The sequence below is a fragment of the Platalea leucorodia genome, assembly GCF_965183815.1.
Source record: "Platalea leucorodia genome assembly, chromosome: 9".
NCBI classification, from domain to species: Eukaryota; Metazoa; Chordata; class Aves; order Pelecaniformes; family Threskiornithidae; genus Platalea; species Platalea leucorodia.
The window spans coordinates 11,540,377-11,560,591 of NC_138831.1; the positions used below are offsets into that span (position 1 = coordinate 11,540,377).

The following is a 20,215-nucleotide window of genomic DNA, read 5'->3' on the forward strand; positions in this document are numbered from 1 at the left end:
TGAGGGTATCCATAAAAAAGAGGGTTTTTTTGGGGGAGGGGGGTGACATGACGTGGTCCAAGTCGAGGAGGTGCCTGCCTTCTTGCAAAGGCAGAAATACCCACCAACGGGTGCCATTCTGGAACCAATCACATCCATACTCGCATGGTGAAGGCATCAGGTGGTGGGATCTGCTTGGCTTAAAAAGCCTGGTCCAAAGTGCACTGAAAGCAGTGTGAGGCTGTTTCCAAGGGGCTTGAATTTGGAGTGGAAGAAACAGACAATGTTTTAACTAGTTATTCACTTCAGGAGTGAGTGTTCCCATTGATTTAATAGGCTTTGCTTATGCATGTGCTTATAGTAAAGCACATCCAATGTAACATGCTGAATTGGGGTTGTTACTGCCTATTCATTCCTATAATATAAATAGTTATTCTTTTAGTTTCTCCTTATGAGCAAAGGAAGATTTTTTTTTTTTTTAATTTGATGTGAGAGATCACATATGATCTAACTGATTCCTTCAGGGTAATAAAAAATCTGATTATGACTGTGTAAGACCTTGTGATCTGATCATGGTGTGTGTGTTTATATGTAGACTGCACGATTGATTCAAATAACCTTAGTGAAGTTTTGTCTATGTGAATGTAAAAATTTGTTTTAATTAGTTTTGCCAAGTTGATTTGTGTAGTTTCGTCAGAAGAATGCAAAGTTTTGGCCTGAACTCAGAAATAATCAAAGGCGTTATCTAGGATGTGCCTTCGCTTTATAAGAATCAGTCACGTTGCAGGCAAGGTGAATTGTAGTTTAACTGGGATTTTGTAATAATACCACTTTCTGTAGTCACATGATGATAATAATAGAATACATTAGTTTTTAAGTTTTAAGAAGCGCAGGTTTCTTCTAATTTAAGTAGTTATATGTGGTAAAAGCTTAACTTAGTCATGTATCATTAGCTGGCTGGTACCTAGCAAATATTAGTAAATACATTCATGTGTCCTGCTTTGGTCATGAGATAATTTTGGCAAATCTAGATGAGCATTGCATTTAAGTTTCTGGTTAGCTTTGAAAACTGATTTTTTTATGGTGGTTTTACTGATCCTTCCTCTTGGAAGTAGCAAGTCCTATGCCTTCAGTAAGATTTTTTTCATATGAAGAATTATAAGTATGTGCCAAACCAATGTGTGCGAAGTATCAAAAAGCAAAAGCGTTCTTTTACATTTGAAGGGCAGATGTGACCACACTTTCTATTAAACCAGCGTGGCAAGGCTTGGGAAGTGAACCTTTGCCAGCACATTTAGTTCCCTGGAAGTAACTTTTCCAAAGCAAAACATCTCTTATACGGCAACCTGTCAAGATACTTTTTCTTTCTTTGCAGCCTGTGTGCACGCACGTGCAAGTTTGGCTGGAGTTTGATAGCCTATAATAACATGCTGAAGGCCCAAATACCTCATCCTTGTCTAACAAAGAACCCACTTGATAAAAGAAGAAGATATAAACATCCATTCTGGTTTTGAGTGTTTTTCTTCCCTTTCTCTGAGCGGGAGAAAGAGGTTGAAGCTTCAACAATTTTTTGATTGTCAGCAGCTACAGTCAGTTTCGTGCAACTGCACTGGAGTGAGAAAACTATTTAAACACATCTAGAGCCTTTCTAATTTATAGTTTAAAGTGTGCGAGAGAATGTGTTTCATATAATGGAGCCACTGTTGGGACATTGACTCAGTGTTGACTGTCAGGAAAGGAGCCTATTTAGTGAATCACCAGTTTTGATACATTGCCTAAATCTAACCTTGTTTATGCTGCAAGAGTAAATGAGATCATAATATGAAGGAGGTTTCAAAAACTAACAACTATATTGCATTTTGTAAGAATCTGCATGTATTATCTTTCTCTCAGGAATAAATTTGAAGGCTTGAATAGATTAGCAGGCTCTGTAATGAGATGGGAATTCATTATTTTGAATGGATCTGGATTGATTTAGACAGGTTTTGGGTTAATTATGTTTGAGACACTTTGGCTGTGACTAATAAGAAAATTGCATGTAATCTAAACTTTAAGACCTAGAATGTACACTATTGTGCTTGAGCACTCAGGCTTCTTCTGCTATGGCAATACCCATGCCTCTCAGAAAAAAATGTATGCAGTAAATAAAATACTATTGCGCAACTGGATGGGAGTTGGTCTGTATGGTCAGAAGGCCTTTGCTATAAACGTTTTATAGTGCTACGTCTTACGAAGTCTTTCTTCATCTCTTTCATAGGCATGTATTCTGCAAGTATTCTGTGATGCTTTCTGTAGTGCTTAATCTTAGGCAACAGTGCTTAATTTTAAAGCCATATAATAGGAGAACAGCAGGTAAGGGAGAGCAGGAAGCAATTTTCTCTGAACAGATGGGTAAAACAGGGAACAGAGCAGGGTTTGACATGTTATATAAGTTAGATTCATAATATATTGACAAGCTACATTTATGTAGTGAAATTAGAAGAAGGATATCAAGACAAGAAAGACCTTGTGTACATAGTTTCTTTATTTGTTCTTGTCAAACATTAAACTTTAAGACCCAGGTCACGGTATTGTTTTAGACGCATTTAAACATTTAATTTAAGTCATAAAATCCACTTATAGACTCGATCCATAACCAATAAGTTGGACTATAAATGAATGAATGTGCGTATGAATGTTAGGAAGAATTGGCTAATAATAATAATTGTAGTACTTTGTGGATCTATGTGCTTTTTAATGTGCTTGGAAGTCTCTTGAGGTAGGTAACTATTACAACTGTTACAGCTGTTCCCATTTTACAGGTAGGACAACTAAAGCATAAAGAATTAATGACTTGCCCAAAGCTTTGCAGGGGCTGACTTACTGAAATAGAGCCAAAACCGGAGCTCACGTACCCTTCAACCAGTACCTGAGTACTTTTCTATGTCAAAAGTCTGTTAATGTCTTAGGCTGATAACCTAGCCCTATATTCTTTCTTGCTTGCCAGCTGTTTTTTATTCTATGTAACAAATTTCATCCTTTGTACAATTTACCACAGTATTAACATACTCCATCCTTTAAAACAAAGTATGCATCTTTCATCTGTTCCATTTGTTGTATTGTCTAGTAACATCTGAGCAGGCAGTGTTTCGGAAAACTCTTAGCTTCCCAGTATGTTTGCATCAACCACTGGTAACTACACGATAAACAAACGTTTGGAATTAGAGGAGATAGATAGACTGTATTGAATCAGGATTTAGTGTGTACCTTATATGAAACCTCAGCTTAAAGGAGGCCTTCCATTAAGGAGTAAGTTTGTTTGAACGAGAAGGCTCCTGGTGCCCAGCCCGACCTACCCCTGGTAAAAAAGAAGCGGCTGCTCCACTGGTATGAGCTAAGTTCTAACCTCCAGTTTCTCTCTTGACAACACATGGTGGAGGCCCTCTTATCTTCAAGAGGGGATCCAGATAAGCCCGCATAGCCATTTGTTCTCTGTAGAGCAGAAGCATCCTAGATGCTGTTGGCCAAACTGGAACCGTTTTGGTTTGAAGACACTGGCCATGTCCTGCAGATCTTTAAGATGAATATCCTCTCATCCAGATGTTATTTCTGCTCGTCCATTCCCTCCCTTCCTGCACTGTATGTACGTGCATGTATAAACAGAGGAGGGGAGTTGTGAGGTTCTTTGCTGTAATCTGCTCCTGTAATCTGCTCGTTTGCCTTCCAAACAGTTTGTCTTTGCCTTTACACCTGCCTATTTTCAGACTTTTGGATGATCATAGTAATTTTGTAAAGGCTAAGCTAAAATTGCTGTTAAATGTATCCTGCTATGGCACTCTTGTATCTCCCTTTCCAGCTCATCTTTCTTCCCTCGGTCCTCTTGGTTTCCTTATGTACTTACAAAAAAGATGCAAAATGTTGTGTCTCAACATTCTTCTGTACCTCGTTGCTGCTCTCCTCACTAACTGTTGCCCTCAGTGTCCTGGACTACTACTGAGGTCATTCAAATACTACCTTGTGCTCTTTTCTCGGGGATTTTTATTCCTACTTAGGCCATTGCAGACTCCTGAACCCCTTCAGCCCAGGCCTTCAAGACTCATAATTATTCATCTCCAAGGCCCAGCTTTCTCCTCCACTCTCTGGGGCTGGGAGGGTGTCTGTGTCGGCAGGCGGGATGTCTCTTGTCATCCATAGCTCCCATGGGCTTACAGGGCATTCTGCTTTCATCCAGGGTTGCTTCTGCCAAGTCTGTTCGTTGGAAGTGCTTGTCTACATATACTGGATTTTTCACTACAAAATAGCTGCATAATGGAGAGTTCACTGTGGCTAAAATTTGCAAAGAAAAGGTGTAGGGTTTTGAAATGATGCCGTAAAAGCTTAGAGTTTAGTCCCTCTCCCAGTGAATTCCATTGCCACAAGCTATATCAAAGCAGTTCTCATCCTGCATATGGCTTGATTTAGAGACGCAATTAAGAGGAAGCATTAAAGAGATAGGGAGAAGGGGGGAAAAGGGGATCTGTGTGAGCAGAGCTAATTATTCACTTCAATAATTCAGTGGTTTTTACACTAATAGGTTGGAAAGTAAATACCACTTCACATAGATGTAGTATTCCATTATTTATACACTGATGAAATTGGGCTTTAATTAAGACTAAAGCCTAAGACTTTAAACCCTTAATGAAACATGTTGCTTTGTATAGTCAGTAAAGTACCATTGGCTGGTATTCCTTAACACAGAAGTGGATTACTCTGTAGTATAGAGTGCTGCTGTTATACCGAGCAGCATTTTAATGTCTGGAAAAAGATAATGACAGCTTTATTATCTGTCATTTTTCTCTTTATTTAGAACTTTTGTTTCTAGTATTAACTTTACTGATTAATTGTATGTATGTAATTGTGTGTGCTGAGAAGAGGCAGGGATTGATGTTCTCTGTTCAGTGATACGTCAAGAACTGGTAGTGATCTATGATTAGCCTTTTGAACTCTCCTATAATGATTATGATGCTTGTAATCTAGTTGCTTTGTCAGCACACATCCATCTAACGGAGTATAAATACAATCCGTGTTGGAATGTGAATAGAGTATGGTAGAAGCGTTCCTGGAGGATGTGATTTTACCTCCATACTGATGGGGGTGGGAGGAGGCACACAAACCCAAAAGGCCAGATTTTCAAAATGTCTTCAAGTCCCCAAAAGAACCCTGATTTTTCTGGCTAGCAAGTAGCTTCAATGTGCCTTTTACATGCCGATTCCCCTATAGTCTGGCTGAAACTTATTTAAAGCCCGCACAGATGGGTGCTAAGTGAAAAACCCATAGTTTGGCCCTTGACTGCTTGTGGAATATAGTCTGATTCATCTGGGACATGGGAATATGTTTGTTTTTAAAAATCTCTGTTTTAGCAAAATCTCAGGGATTCCGTCGGGTGAAACGGAGAGCAGTCCTTTGAAACTATGCCAGTACCTTCAGGCCAGGATTAAGGCATGCATTTTTAACAACAAAATTAATTAACTGTTAGAATAATTTACATATGGATGGAGTGGATTTTTTTAAAGTATGGATGTCTTCTTCCAGTCTAGCCAAAAGTAATGGGCCTGGTAATGAAGTTACTGGATGTAGTTCTGTAATCTGCATTGTGTTAGAAAGTTGGCTAGGTAGTAATATGTCCATTCTGGCTTCATAACCTCTAAGCAGGAAAAAAAAAGCTATCATTTGCACAGAGCAAGTTGTCTCATTTCAGGTGCTATTGAATTAGTTTCATCTGTGTATGTAGTGCAGTGATTTATGCAAATCCAGAAATGTAGAAATAACAAGGAAATTTCTGAAAATAGCGTATTTCTTTGTGTTGTAATTTTAACACTCTTGATTTGTACCATTGACAAAATTAGCATGACACTTGCATGTTTTGTGGATATCTAATCAGAAAAAAAACCCTCCTGCTCCTCTACCTAATGAAAGGGAAGAAAAAAATCCTGATATCTATTAATGCGGAATTCTCTTCATGTTTACTTCGGTATTTTTGATATGCCTATTTATGATTTTTCAGGAAGCCTGGAGAACAGAAACATTCAAAAGAGCCTTCATCTTCACAATGCATGCATCTGGCAGTTGTGGCATGTGGGGACCGGCTGGAAGAGACGCTAATCATGCTGAAATCAGCAGTTCTCTTTAGCAACAGGAGGCTCTGTTTTCACATTTTTGCTGAGGATTCCCTTAAGCCTGAATTTGAGAAGAAGGTGAGTTTCTTTGTCATTTGGTAAATAAATAAATGATTTAATTATAAGCTGCAAATCTCTGAGCAAAATTACATTGAAATCAACAAGTAGCAACTAAGCACTTTTTTACTGTGCGCAGTTTATAAATTCCTTATGGATGCATTTTTTTTTTTTTTAGCTGTATAATGTGTAGTGTCTAATTCCTCCCCCCATGTCTTTCAGTTAAAGGAATGGCCTTCCTCATACACAAAGAAGTTTGAATACAACATTTACCCAATAACCTTCTCAGTAGGAAATGCTCAGGAATGGAAAAAGTTATTCAAACCATGTGCTGCCCAGCGCCTTTTTCTTCCGGTAAGGCACCTGGATTTCTGAGTAGGTCGCTTCAGGAAAAGGTTAATTCCACAGAAAGGAAGCTTTGCTGGTGTCATATTAAAACCATTTTCAGGCTGAAACATCTGCTTAAAGATATTTTAATCTGTGCTTTAGCCACTTAAAAAAACAAAACAGAAATCCAGCCTTGCTGTTTCTCCTGCTAACAAAGAATGTGTGTTTCTTATTTGTTTCTGGTTCCATTAGCCTCTCAGACTCTTAAGACTCCGTGTGAGAGCTCTTTCAGGGCAGACGCTTTCAGGGTAGATGCTTCATGCCTTCCATAAATAACATTCTTTTCAGCGAGCAGTCATCATATCCTCTTTACCCACTATCTCCCTTTCCATATGTTAGCCCTTAGACTGATGCTTTCAGCAATCTCTTTTCCTTGAGTTTTATTTCTTTTTCCAAGACTGTCAGATTTGCCCTTAAGGTAATAATTCCAGTGTGCTCAAAGTCAGATTTCATGCAAGAGCCCTGTGTATCCCGGGATCTTAAGGTTCCCTGAAAATTTGTATTCTTTACTGTATAATACTTACAGTGTCATAAACTTGGAAAATATTTAAGGTTGCTGGAGAGAAAGAAGGTGTTGATAACAATTTTGCATATGCAGAAATAGCAGAAATTGAAACAACTTTTGCATAAAGCAATTTCTGCGGAATTGAGAACATATCAAAAAAATCTTGTACATTGCTATTGACTGGGGTGACTCCAATAAAGTGACACGCTATTCACATGATCCAGATTTCTTCATTGCTGTCTTATGAGAAATGGGGGGACAAAGAAATCTTTACTTTCTCAGATGGAAACAATCAGGAGACAGCTGCACGTCCAGATACGTAGACTGAATACATATGTGAGAAAATATGTGCTGTCAGCAGTTCTGTTTATCTGCCATTTAGGGGTAGACTATCAAATGCACAAAGGCCAGAATGAGCTGAAAGTAACTCCAACTTCAGCAGGGATCCTCTGTTCCCTGAGTAAATATTTATATCACCTGGAAAATAATCCCTAAGCATTAGCTTGTTCAATCCAGATTGTTTGTAAGGATGTACTCAAATGAGGTTGTTTTCACTGGGTAAACACAATTCTTTGTTCTTCCTATTTCTGTGGTATTTTTTGTCATTTGGTAGGCTCTCATCACGGAAACGGTTTCACTTTTATTTGTCTGATTTATCTGATGACAGAAAAGGGTTATGTATTCATGCTGATTCATTTAGGCTGGGCAGTGCTTTTTTGGTTCCTTTTTTGTCACTCACATGTTGCCAAAGTTCTCCAGTAACTTCTTGTAAGGAATATTAGACTGTTGCATGTTATCTTAGCAAAACTAGGAGGCAGCCTCTACTGTAAATGTTTGTTTCTCTTGGGGCAATTGCAAAATGTTGTGTGTGGTCAGGCTGAGGTTTACGGCTTTGAATAGGAAGGGTTGTCCAAGAGTAGTTGCAGCTGACACAAGTCGATACGGATATAGTAAAGAAAACAAGTTGTAGTAATAGCTGAGGTGGCAAGTGTCCAGTTGGACTTTTGGTACTCAAGTTTGCAGCCTGGCAGAACCTTAGGCTGTTCCTGGGTAATTTCAGCCACCGTTATTTTTATCGGTGCTTGATAACTAGGTTCTGCTGTCCCCTTTGAATGAGACAGCACTTTAGAAATTCAGTCTGCACACAGCAGGAGCAGAGGGTTTCTAGTGTTATTGTTTAGAGAACTATTTTGACTTGTATTTTAAATAAATACCAGCAGGATGTCAGTATGTTTTTTTTCTTATCCTTCCCTGTCCTAAGCATTTTCTCCTGCAGCGGCATAAAATGTGACTGGATTTAGGGAGGACTCCAGGAGAGCAGTAGTTGAGTTTATCAGCGGTTTAGCCCTCAGTTGTGCAAATTGTCTTGCTCCTGATAATGCTAAGCCCGAGTGGAATGTGAGTCTTTGATTCACAAGTGCCTCTCCTGCCAAAGAAATCTTTTTCCTGCAGCACCAGCAGGCATGTGAAAGTGGACAGGAGGATAGGAGGAATGTGTTAAGGGAAAATTGTGTCAGAATCTTTCAATGGTTTTACTCACTGATAAAACTACAGCTATGGGATGTGATCCTGCAGCTTGTAGTAATGAACTGTTTTGTCCTGGGTAACAGGTTGATATACACATTCCCAACTTGTTGAATCTGCTCGGGTTACTGAAATATTAAGGAAGACAGCATCCTACATTTCATAGAGGCATTCTGTGCCATCTGATCATATGTTTGCTACTTATATACAGGGAAAGTAGATTGAGCCTCCATGTAATCTCACAAGTCTAAATCTCTTGCTGCAGTCTACTACAATAAACCCATCAAGGGGATTTGCAAAGGCAGAATAAGGAAGATGTGGATCTTAACATAAGCACAAAATGAAACTTTAAAAATAAACTAGGAGGGTAATGCTCTCAGCAATCACTTGAAACTGTTTTGTAATACTAACATGGATGTTAAGACACCAGGTGAAAAACTGTCTTCTGGTCTCACGAATGTAGCATACCACAGAGCTGGCTCGCAGCTGTCTCTATATTGCTGAAGTGATTTTTGGATTATTTTAGTTCTAATAGTAACTAACATTTAGAACTCTTCTCAAAACACTTAATCTACTTAGGAGCTTTTAAGGAAGATTAGCAATATCCCTGTATTATAGGTGTCCTCTTGAGTACGCTGAAGTATCCAATCCAGTGGATCAGTGGCAGCACTGGGAATAGATGCCAGGACAAAAGTCTCCGTCTCTGTTGTAATTTGAGTTAATTGCTTACTACGATTAAGTTTAGTAACTTAACTTCGTGGTATTGCTACATTAGCATCAAAATTTGTGATTTGTCCCTAATTTTGGATAAAGCTCTGATAAACTGCCATGCTAGCCATTGCAAACCATTAGGTAGCACAGCTTCACGATACACCAATATGTGTTTACACAGGAGTGTGTTATTACTTGCCAACCTTGCTAACACAGGGAGAAACTATGGAGACAGAAGTTGTGAAATCAAATTACAGATAATTGAGTATTTAAGTGAAGTGTCAGTCTAAATATAGCAAGTTCTGTGCCGAACTTTTTGACAGATTTACTAAGAATGCTCTATATAGCTGCAAGAAAATCACACTTCTTTTAAGCTGTAAGCGCCTGTAGAGTGAGGAAGAAGACAAGCACAGTCACGCCATATTCCTGACCATTCGTTTCAAAAATCACAGTCTGTCAGGTATGTCTGCATGGTTTGTGCTAGCAAGCATGAACTCCGACTACCAGACGCAGTCTTGCATTGCTTATGCTCCAGGTCAGATGCATGTCATTTTTAACCCGCGGTCGCGTCCCTCTGGTTAGCCCTCCTGGCAGGCTCGGCGCGCTGCCAGCCCTAGCCGTGCAGCGTCTGGTTCAGGCGGAGCAAGCTGGAGCAAGGTCTCTGGTACCACAGGCTTGCCTTGTGGTACTCAACTGCTTTTGACATTGAAAATCAGCAGAGTCAAAAATTCATTGTCTCCTCCTGTATGCTTTTGAATAAGTAAAAGCTAAATGTTATTTTAAGGGCTGTGTAAAGCCTAAAGTATTTTTTTGAAAACTCTTACTTAGTTTGGGAACAGAGCTACCTGAAAGGAGTGAGACATTGGGAATGCCGGAATTATTTAAATGAAGTTTATCCCCAGTGTAACTCCACTGAAATCCTGGGAGCTATGCAAGGAACTCTTACAGCCACAATTTCTGAAATTAAATTCCTCTACCCAAGGTGAAGTTACATGCACAGCCAGAAGGGGATGTGATCAATTCAAAGTGGCATGTGTAGGTTTTAAATAAGTCTTAACGCTTCACATACGAAAGAGAAAAGTGTGAAGGGCTTAAAGGAAGTAGCACAGCTTTTCTTTTAGCCTGTTGGGTGTCACTGCAGGGCAAGGGAAGGAGAGGGAAGAATCTTCTGACAAACCAGAAAGGAGAGCCTGTGAATCCTGAGTGGAGGAATACAAGGTGGAAAGCATGGGGTCAAATGCTGGTAGGCACCCACTTCACAAAGAACTGGAATACCTGCTTGAATCCATTTATATATAGGAAAATTATTACAGTCCATTGACTTCCACAGACTTAAATTTATCTGTATATTTAAGGTTGCTGAAAGAACAGTTTTCTGCGGGAAGAAGCAGTGCTCCGGCTGTCACTTGTGCTTGGGAGGAGTCTCTATATGCACCCATTAAACTTAACCCTCTGCTGGAAAATGCCTGAACTTGTCTCTCCACCAGGGCACCCTTAGAAAAAATCTTCTGTGGTATACAGTGTGCTGCGGATCCCTCAGGCAGAATCTAATAGCTTCTGCTCTCTTTGTATTCATGGGTTATTTCCTGCGTCAGACTAAATTTTAGGGTGATTCTTTTTTTTTAATATATTTTGATTTTATATGACTTCATATAGTAGGTGCCTATGAATTAGGGCTTCTAGGTGCTGCAGAATAATATACAATATCCAGGATATCCTTAAGCTGAAAAAACCTTTCTTCTTTTCAACTGTCTGTCTGCTATTCATTTATTCTTAAAGTAGCTGTCTTTTTTTACTTTTTTTTTTTCAGTACTGGACTCCAGGATACTTAACATTTGCAAATATTTACCTCTGAGCTCTTAGTGTGTTATTGAACTATTTGTGTCACTCATTTATTGATACTTCCATATTCTGTTTTGTATTTTTTGTGGAAAAATGGTGTATTGCTAGAACCTTCCATCCAGCAGAGTGATCTGGATTGTGTTGGACTTGTTTACTCGGAGTTTCTTGTAAGCATAACTTTTGTTTAAAATGCAGAGACACTTGCCTTCTCCTGCTTGTCCTGCTATGTAGGAAGAACATGTAGTTATCATGTCAGAAATACACGTCAGGGATTTGTTAAACTTGGCTAAATGTCAGTCTGAATCCAAAAGTGTTCAGTCAGGTGAAAAATCTCATTTAAGTCCGTACTCACGGATTTGGCGTCTTAGTGGATGCCTGTTGAGCATGCTTAAGGGTAATTTTTTCCCCCCACTTATTCAATATCTTAATGTTGTTCACTCTATTTCACAGGTAATCTTCAGTCACAATACATTTCAATTTACGTAAAATTCAATTTCTTTAGTAGAATGTATTGTTACCTGGATAAATAGGAGAGTTTGTAATCAGTATCATTGCGACTGGATGAGCGAGTGATTGTTCTGTTCCACAGCATGGTGAAAATCAATAGCCTTTTGGATTTGCTTTTCAAAGAAAGAAAGAGAGAGGAATAGGGCTTTTGGCTGAGACCAAAGTAAGAAAATTTCAGTCCTTCAGGAACTTTTGGGCAGTTTTAGCAAATAATGAAGAGCAGCAACAAAAATGCAGTTGGTCAGTTTTAGCTGATGGTATTTATTACTTAACAAACAACCTTACAAATAGCTGGTGCAAACATCAAGGGAGTTTTCTTGGACTGTTGAAGCACTATATAATTTGCCTTATTAAAATTAATGAATGAGCAGGTAGGGATTTGGATAGCCACAAGGGGGAACATTGTCAACAAGAATAGATTAAATATCCTGGATCTAATTTACAGTTTGCACCCTTCTGACTTGACTAACTTTAATGTGGTTATTCCTGATATGGAGTCTGATAACAGAGATCAGAATGTGACCTGATGAGTTTTAATATGACATTTCTATTTACCAAGCAAATTTTGTTCTTCAGGAGGATGCATATACCTTTTTGTGATTTATAGGGTTTTCTTAATTAATGTGAAACATTTGTATATATTAATACCAAATGTAAGTCTCCTAGGAGCACAAGGTTGTAATAGGAAAAACAGTCATTAGAAAGGCACAGGGAAAGACGATACCAAATGGAGATGACAGGTTTTCTGTTACACTAGCGTACCCTTTCTGTCTGTGGAGGAAGTTGTATGTTCATCAGGGTATGTGCTAGCCAATCCAACTGGGGATCAGGATCCAAATTAGCTTTTGTGACTGATGGTGAAAGCGTCTTTCATACACACACAGAGCAGCAGATTCATAAGATACTATATAGTATATAATTTTCATTAGTAGTCCTTTCACAATCCTTGCTACATCGTGTGCAAAAATTACATGTTTTTTACAAATGGTTAATTTTTTTTTTGTACAATACCACTTACAGATCTTTAAAAGAACTAACAAAGCTATGTAAACATATATTCTTTGCGTTTTATTTCTGAACTGATACTAAATAGGCCTTGCAGGGGTTTTTTGTTTCATATGCAGGGATTACTTGTTTCATATGAAGGTTAGAATCCAACTTCTGTGGTCTGGTAGCTGTTTGGCTGTGCAGTTAAAAAAAAAAAAAAAAACAAACCAAACCAACCAACCAAAAACCAGCAAGCCAATAACCTGATAACTGTTGTTCCTGTGTGTAATTACATTTAGCTGATAAATCAATAACCTCTTTCAAATTATCGTTTTAAAATAAAAGTACCTTTTGCCAGTAATCTTCCTTTTTGTTGTCTCTTTGGTTTCTTTTTCTTCTCTTCCTCTCCTTGCTGTGCAAACACAAAAGGTCATTTTAAAGGATGTGGATTCTCTCCTTTATGTGGACACTGATGTTCTCTTCCTGAGGCCCATCGATGACATCTGGCACATCCTGAAAGACTTCAACTCAACACAGCTAGCTGCTATGGCCCCAGAACACGAAATACCAAAGATTGGCTGGTATAGTCGATTTGCGCGTCACCCTTATTATGGGACAACTGGAGTCAATTCTGGAGTGATGCTAATGAATTTAACACGGATACGCAACACTCAGTTCAAGGTGAGAAGAAATACAGCTGTTGCAGAAACTAAGGATTGATGTATTTTTCACATCTTGTAAAACTTAATATAAAATTACATAAAGTTTGTTATATAAAGAATCTGAAAAATATAGAATATATATAACTGGATACTAACAGCAATTATAGTGAAAATGATTATTAAAACAAGTGAAACTTCCTCAAGAGGCTGGAGCACTGAGAACTTGCAGATGAAGCAGTCTGTTAGCGGTAGTACAAATGGCTTCTTCAACATTTCCTTTTCCATTGAAAGATACATGAAAGAATAAACTCAAGGATCTTCAGTGCAGTCACTGTATTGTTTTTAAAATTGGAAAGCTTGATGTAAATATCCAGAGAAATTGGTAATTTTTTGCACCTGCTGTAAATAGAATTCTGTATCCTGCTACAGATCAAGTGACTCCATGAATTGATATAAATGAGAAGGGAACATTTTCAGTGACATCTGACATCTCCCCTCTTTTGCAAAAGGCCTAACTTGGAAAATCTATGTTTGCTTCATTGAGCACATATTCTCTAATCTCTTTAAGTGGTCTTGTTCCTCAGTCAAGGCCTGGGGTTTCCTATGCCATTACAGGAACAGCTTGAGTAAAAAAAGCCCTTGCTTTTAATATCATAATTCCCGGGGAAGATAATTTTTTGTCTGCATTTTTCCTCGCTTTTAGACCTCAGTTTTCACCTTGTCCCTGCATTTTTGCATTTTTCCACTTTTTCTCCCTCCTGTTGCTCAGAATAGGAAGGTTGTGAATAGCAGGAGCTGACATCAAAGCCGGACTCAGGAGACCTTGCTTTCCTGTTTAGATAAACAGCACAGTCAGCTCTGCTGTTCCAGCCCTATCCAGGTCTAACATTTCTTGTCAGTCCTTCGTTTTTCACCTAGGTATCTGACATGGCTGAGCCGAATTACAAATATGTGGGTGCCACACTCTGAGTCATAAACCACCTCGCTGTTCATGGTATTAACCCATTGCTTCTGTTTTTCTGCCTTGCAGAACAGCATGATACCGAGTGGTTTGACTTGGGAGGAAATGTTATATCCATTATACCAAAAGTACAAAAATTATATTACATGGGGAGACCAGGATTTACTAAATATAATTTTTTACTTTAACCCAGGTAAGTAATGATTCTTGGAGTCATGATTATCTGTGTTAAGAAAATTTCTTGAACTTGAAAAATGAAAAAAAAGTGCTATTTGTTATTTATAATATGCATAATGTACTCTGGCATGAAGTTAATGTGTAAGTGCACCTAGGATTTACAACCTATGAAAATACTTCTGAAAGTGGTGCAGGTAGTGGGGCTCAGACTTGGTTCCATTGAATATGTAAATCTGTTTTCTGGAGGTTCTGAGAAAATAAGGAAGTATAACATTAGTGATCAAATGCAGGAATGAAGTTCAAGTTGCATGTGTGCTTAAGAGCGTCACTGGACCAGAGCCTAGCTGAAAAAATGTTTTTGTTTCAGATGTTTATCTCAATGTGAAACTGCCAAACTTTCTCCGAAGCCATGCTCTGTTTTTCTGAAATTCAGCTGAATTTTGGTATTTATGCAAATGAGTAACAAAGCTAATATAAACAGAAAACGGACACAGTCATTGAAGTATCTCCTCTGAAACCGTTGCCCTCCCTACTTTCGCTCCTTCGCTAAAAGTTGCTTTTTGAGAAAGACGCTTCCAGCCTCAGCAGGCACCAGGACGGTGTCGTCTATATTCTACTGTTCAGAATTGTGCATTTTCTACTCTTCTGTACTCTGCGGGCTCTGGGACTATGATGAGCTGTGGAGGTCTTCAAGTCTCTCGAAACCTTGTTTTCAGAGAACAGATGGCATGACCCACCTGTCCTAGTGCGGACCAGCCTGACCAATATGTATGCGCTTGTCAGCCCAGCAAAATGTCGTATCTGATTCCTGCCTGTCACTCTTGCACAACGCCTCCATAAACAACTTGTAGCATTTTTGGTTTGTCCTTCATTTCCTCTTGAATTGGAGTCGTATTCTCATGAGTGTGTATTTCCACGGAACTGGCAAGTTTTGGCATCTTTACTTTAAAAGGATGTGACTTTTTCCACAAGTGCTGAGGCAGTTTCTGGAAATTCAGCCCTTTGTAAGTGTTTTGCACTAATCACACAGAATTGACTTCAGGCACTTCCAAAAACAGTAACATCTGAGAAATGCAAGGATTTCAAAACTGTAGCAGAGTATGTGCTTCCCAAAGAAGCCGAGAACCTTATTTCATGCTTCTGAATATGCCGAGTACCCATTCTTATTTGCTTTTCCTTGTTTCCTGTGTGACCTTGTATTCCCTCAAGTGATCATAAGAACAGAGTAAGTTTGGATTTATCTTTATTTATTCTGTTCCCTGTTCTTTTTCTCTAAGGAGTCATAGGGTAGGTAATTGGATATATCCGAATCCAGGCAAATAAAAGGAGAGAGCAAAAGCAAAGCAATAAGCTAACATCTGTTTACTGCAGACAGATGTCAAACAGCAGTGTCTCTGGTACACCATGTATTACCCTCAATCCTAGGGAAAAAATAAAGTGGAAGAAATCTTCATTATGAAATCATAAATTAATTTCCAAAAAGAAATTAATGTTATGGGAATAGGATCTACTGGAGGAAGAAAATGATGAAGCCAGATTAGTTGTGAAGTCAAACTCAAGCTGCTAATTTAAGCATGGAGGAAAAAAACAAAGATTGCAAAAATAGTTTAATTTTCTGATGAGAGCATTCTGTATCAAATCCACATGTTGAGACTCTTTTCTGCACCATAGTCTGTCTTTTCCTTGTAACTGGTAAATAATTTTTTATGAACTACATAACATCAGACTGCACAAGAAAAGAAAACAAAGAACTGGATACGATTAAAACAGAAAACTAGACCTTCCCGAGGTTTTAAACTGCTGGATTGTTGAGGCTGGCCTGGGGAGGAATCAGTGAAGACTGCTGCAGGTGGGTTTTTATAGATGCAGTGCATTGGCTTAAAAATACACAGAACTGTGTTACCTGGGGCCTGAAGAGATGCACCCTTTTCCCCATCTCTGAAGGCTGTTCTGGTGATTAACGGATCTGAAGGCTCACAGAGCAGCTAGAGCTTGACTTCAGCCGTGACAGCAAAAAATGCACAAAAGCGTGACGGTGAGGAGAAGATCAAGAATACTCAAGTGACATGTACGAAAGCTAATAAGCACCTGATGACATCCTCTCTCCGTAGTGACCTGCTGATGAGCTGTACTTGCAAACATCTGTTCAGGGTGACCGAAAGGATCCCCCTTAACTGTAACAGGGCTTGGATCAGGCGTTCCAGCTCTGCCTGCCCTTTCAGCGACACTGGGGAGCAATTCTGAATGTGTGATAGGTCAGACTGAATGGAAACCACTTACAATCTACGCTTTCTGGAGAAGTCTCCTGCTAGAGGGGCCTTAAGGGAAGAAATGTTTCAGAAACTTTTTCTCCTACGTCTTCAAGAAACACACAGGACCAGCTGCAGACTTCCTGGGAAGCTAAGAAAGACCGAGTGGAGAATTCAATCTTCAGTGCTTCTGATGTGACCTGCTGGCATAGTGCAATGATTTATTGTACTCCATTTCTGAAGCAAAAAGGTCACAGGGACTGGCATGATTTATTGTAAGCATATTGCAAATACTGTGAGTGCATAGAGAAAGTTAAAAAAAATAAGTAAGAGAAAGGAGGTTACAATCCCTTTTGAGAAATTAGGCTCATCATTAAATAACCTGGGCCTATGAAATTAATGGATGACAACTCTTAGGACTGTGTGTAAAATACACTACCTTTTATACCCTGCTGTATCTCAGTATAACAAATTGTCATAGCCTCAGTGAAGGCTTCAGCAGCAAACATTGGATATACTTTGCAAGCTTTCCCATGCTGTCTCCAGAAGGATTCAGGATTTTGCATAACCCACAATGCTGTGTGTGCTTCCCTAATCATTTCTGTAACTCCGGAAACTTCTTACTAGGGCAGAGGCCCCTGGATAGTGCCACCTGGTGCATACTCTCTGGGTTTATTCTGTCACTTTTAGCTTTGTAAAATGCTCTCTTGGTTTATGTTTGCACCCAGTCTTTGAGTTGCCTTCTCTTTCTGTTAGCTCAGGTCTAACAGTGCTGAGACACGTATAGTCATCCCCTGAGGAAAGGAAGCTTCTATGTCTAGCTGCTGCTTGGGATATTTGCAAAAGAAGTAACTGAATTTTTTTCTGATCATCAGTTGCAGCTTTTTCACAGAAGCATGGTTTAACTTATTGTAACTCTTGTTTGATGTGTCTTTTTTTTTTTTCCTCCCATCTCCCCTGACCGACATTGGCAGAGTGTCTCTATGTGTTTCCATGTCAGTGGAACTACCGGCCCGATCACTGTATGTACGGAAGCAACTGTAAAGGTGCAGAAGAAGAAGGTGTCTCTATTCTGCATGGAAATAGAGGTGTCTACCATGATGACAAACAGCCTACATTCAAGGCACTCTATGAAGTGATACGTGATGTAAGTTGTCTATCTCGATAGAGGCAGTCCTTTTATTTCAATGTAGATTACTGCTTTAACTGGGTCACTCAGACTGCTCTTCCAGCAGATCAGGCTGAGCATAGTTGTGCTTTATGTACACCCATCAGACAAAATAACAAGGTTGCTTTGGCCTCTCCTGTCTTACTGCGTGCGTGTATTTGAGATGATTTAAATGATCCTCCTTCATATTATAGTAAACTTCTAATCAAAAAGGCTGATAAATTGCTTTTCTATAATACTGGAGGTGGAAAAAAGTGTTTGAAGGGAGTTCTTCCTGCTGGTACTGCAGCTCTGGTCCATAAATACCCAATGAAAGCTTGTCCTTCCTGAGCACCCAGTGCCTCTGGGCACACGGAAGGCAGAAGTTTGCATGCAGACACAGGTCCATATTTCCACGTCGAATGTTGAATGTGTACAACTCCACTCTCTAAAATATATGTTTCGTTACAGTATCCCTAGGTTGGTAAACCTCCTTTAAATACAGACTCCAGAAATACAGTTTCTGGGAAGTTGGCTATTTCAGGTAATACGCCCAGACAAACTTTTCTGAAAGCAAGCACTCTCAAGCAGACCAGTGGTTGAAGTTGATAGGCTTTGATGGCACTCTGGGAAGGTGAGGGACAAGTCATTGCCTACCGGTATAAGGTTTTCTCTTACAGAAACTTCTAAAATGTCATTTTTTAACTAGTGAAAACTAATAATTCTTTTTTTTCTTTTCTTTAGTTTCCATTTGAGGACAATCTCTTCCAGTCTTTGTACTACCCTCTGCAGTCTAAGTTTCTGGATACAGTGCACACTTTATGTGGGAGAATTCCACAAGTATTTTTGAAGCAAATTGAGAAAACTATGAAGAAGGTGTATGAAAATCGTGTCATTGTCTACTTGGGGGCCAACCACAGATACTAAATGTAGCTATATTTTTATGCAGAGTTTTTCATTCTTGCATCCTCATCTCATGAAGCATATAAATGAAGAGTATGACTGCTTTTACTGAAACTCAGACTTAAAATATTTTCCTTATCCAATTTCCTAATAGCCCCTGAAATTACAAAACCAGAAGAAATCCTAGAAGTCTACCTAAACTGTCCTTTCTTAGGCCTTTTGTTCTCTTCCTACATTCCTCTTGGTTGCAACAGGGAGAGTTGATGATTCTCACTTTTATTTGATGAGTTTAGTTTGGTTATTTGTTTAAGAACAGCTGCATTCACTGTAACTTTTTTGAGGTTGTGCAAAAGCTTGTACTGATCTTAGGCTTAACAAAGAAGTTACGGTATCAGCTATGTAGCATATAGGGAATATAACTCTTGAAATGATAGGGCAAATATTCTTGAATGCTGAATTACAGAAAAGATCACTTTTGTGATAGGATGAGTTAAAATTTACTGTAGTAAAGGGAAAGCATTTGCTTAAAATTGCGCTTCTGTCTGAAGGTACATTACCTGCTATTCTTCACAAGTAGGACCTAAGATTTCCCATACTTAAAAAGATCAGGGGAGTAGAAGTGCCTATTTACTTTGTTTTTTACAGCACTTTTTGTCTAGTGGTTGTCATTTTTCCTCTCTGCTCTTCAGTAGTTTTGTGAGGGCTTCTCATGAGGGAATTAGAAGGAAAATAATTACAGCATAAATAGGAAAACAGTGTACAAGAAATGGGAGGGGGATGCAGTGGAAGCTGTGGCACCTGCCCAGCTAATGGAGAACAGAAAGAGCATCCTTTCTGGTGTGGAGTACAGTCATGTTCTTCCCTTCCAGTCTCTTGAGTTTTAAGAATGTATTCCCTAACTTGGTAATACTAACTACCTTAGACACAGTCCAAGAATATTGCGAATGAAGAGTACAAAACAGGTACTATTGATCTGTTTTCCTCTTTAATTAATCCTCTTTAATTGCTGTTTACTGCACAGTAACAATGGTATGCCATCGAGAACCGTTCTTCCATCCCTGTGTTGGGAGACTGAGAATGCTGCCCCTGACCCCCCGCCTTTTCTGCTTCACCAGAAACCTGGGGCACAGAAATGTATTTCTGCCTGGTACTTTCGTTCCTGGAAGTAGAGAGTTTTATGCTAGGATCATAATGAATAGCCTCAAAGTGAAAGAGGACACAAGATGGCTTTGATGTTCATTTAAAATACTTCATTTAGTTTAGATTTCGAAAGTATGATGATCACCTTAGGATATGCACAGACAAGAGCTTATTAAAACTCGCAGTAGCTGAAAGGTGCTTGGGACAAGTCACTGGGGAATTGGAAAGCGAGGACACTCTTAAAGAGCAGTGATACAAGAGCAGACTCCCAGAGGGCATTTTCTAAGTGTAAGCCCTGAGGGGTGTGTGTAGGTGAGTGCTTAAAGAAAACGGCAGAGAAAAT

General features: G+C 39.1%; 1 protein-coding gene across 1 annotated transcript in view; it reads left to right on the forward strand.

Annotated features, from left to right (window-relative positions):
• GXYLT2 (glucoside xylosyltransferase 2) overlaps window positions 1-18,756 on the forward strand; it is a gene marked incomplete at both ends in the record, with an annotated part of 20,486 nt that extends 1,730 nt beyond the window's left edge. Inside the window, 6 exon segments of the mRNA XM_082321455.1 lie at window positions 6,006-6,191; window positions 6,393-6,524; window positions 13,063-13,314; window positions 14,326-14,449; window positions 17,657-17,829; window positions 18,574-18,756. Coding sequence (XP_082177581.1) covers window positions 6,006-6,191; window positions 6,393-6,524; window positions 13,063-13,314; window positions 14,326-14,449; window positions 17,657-17,829; window positions 18,574-18,756 — 1,050 coding nt within the window.
• Window positions 18,757-20,215: the final 1,459 nt, after the last annotated feature.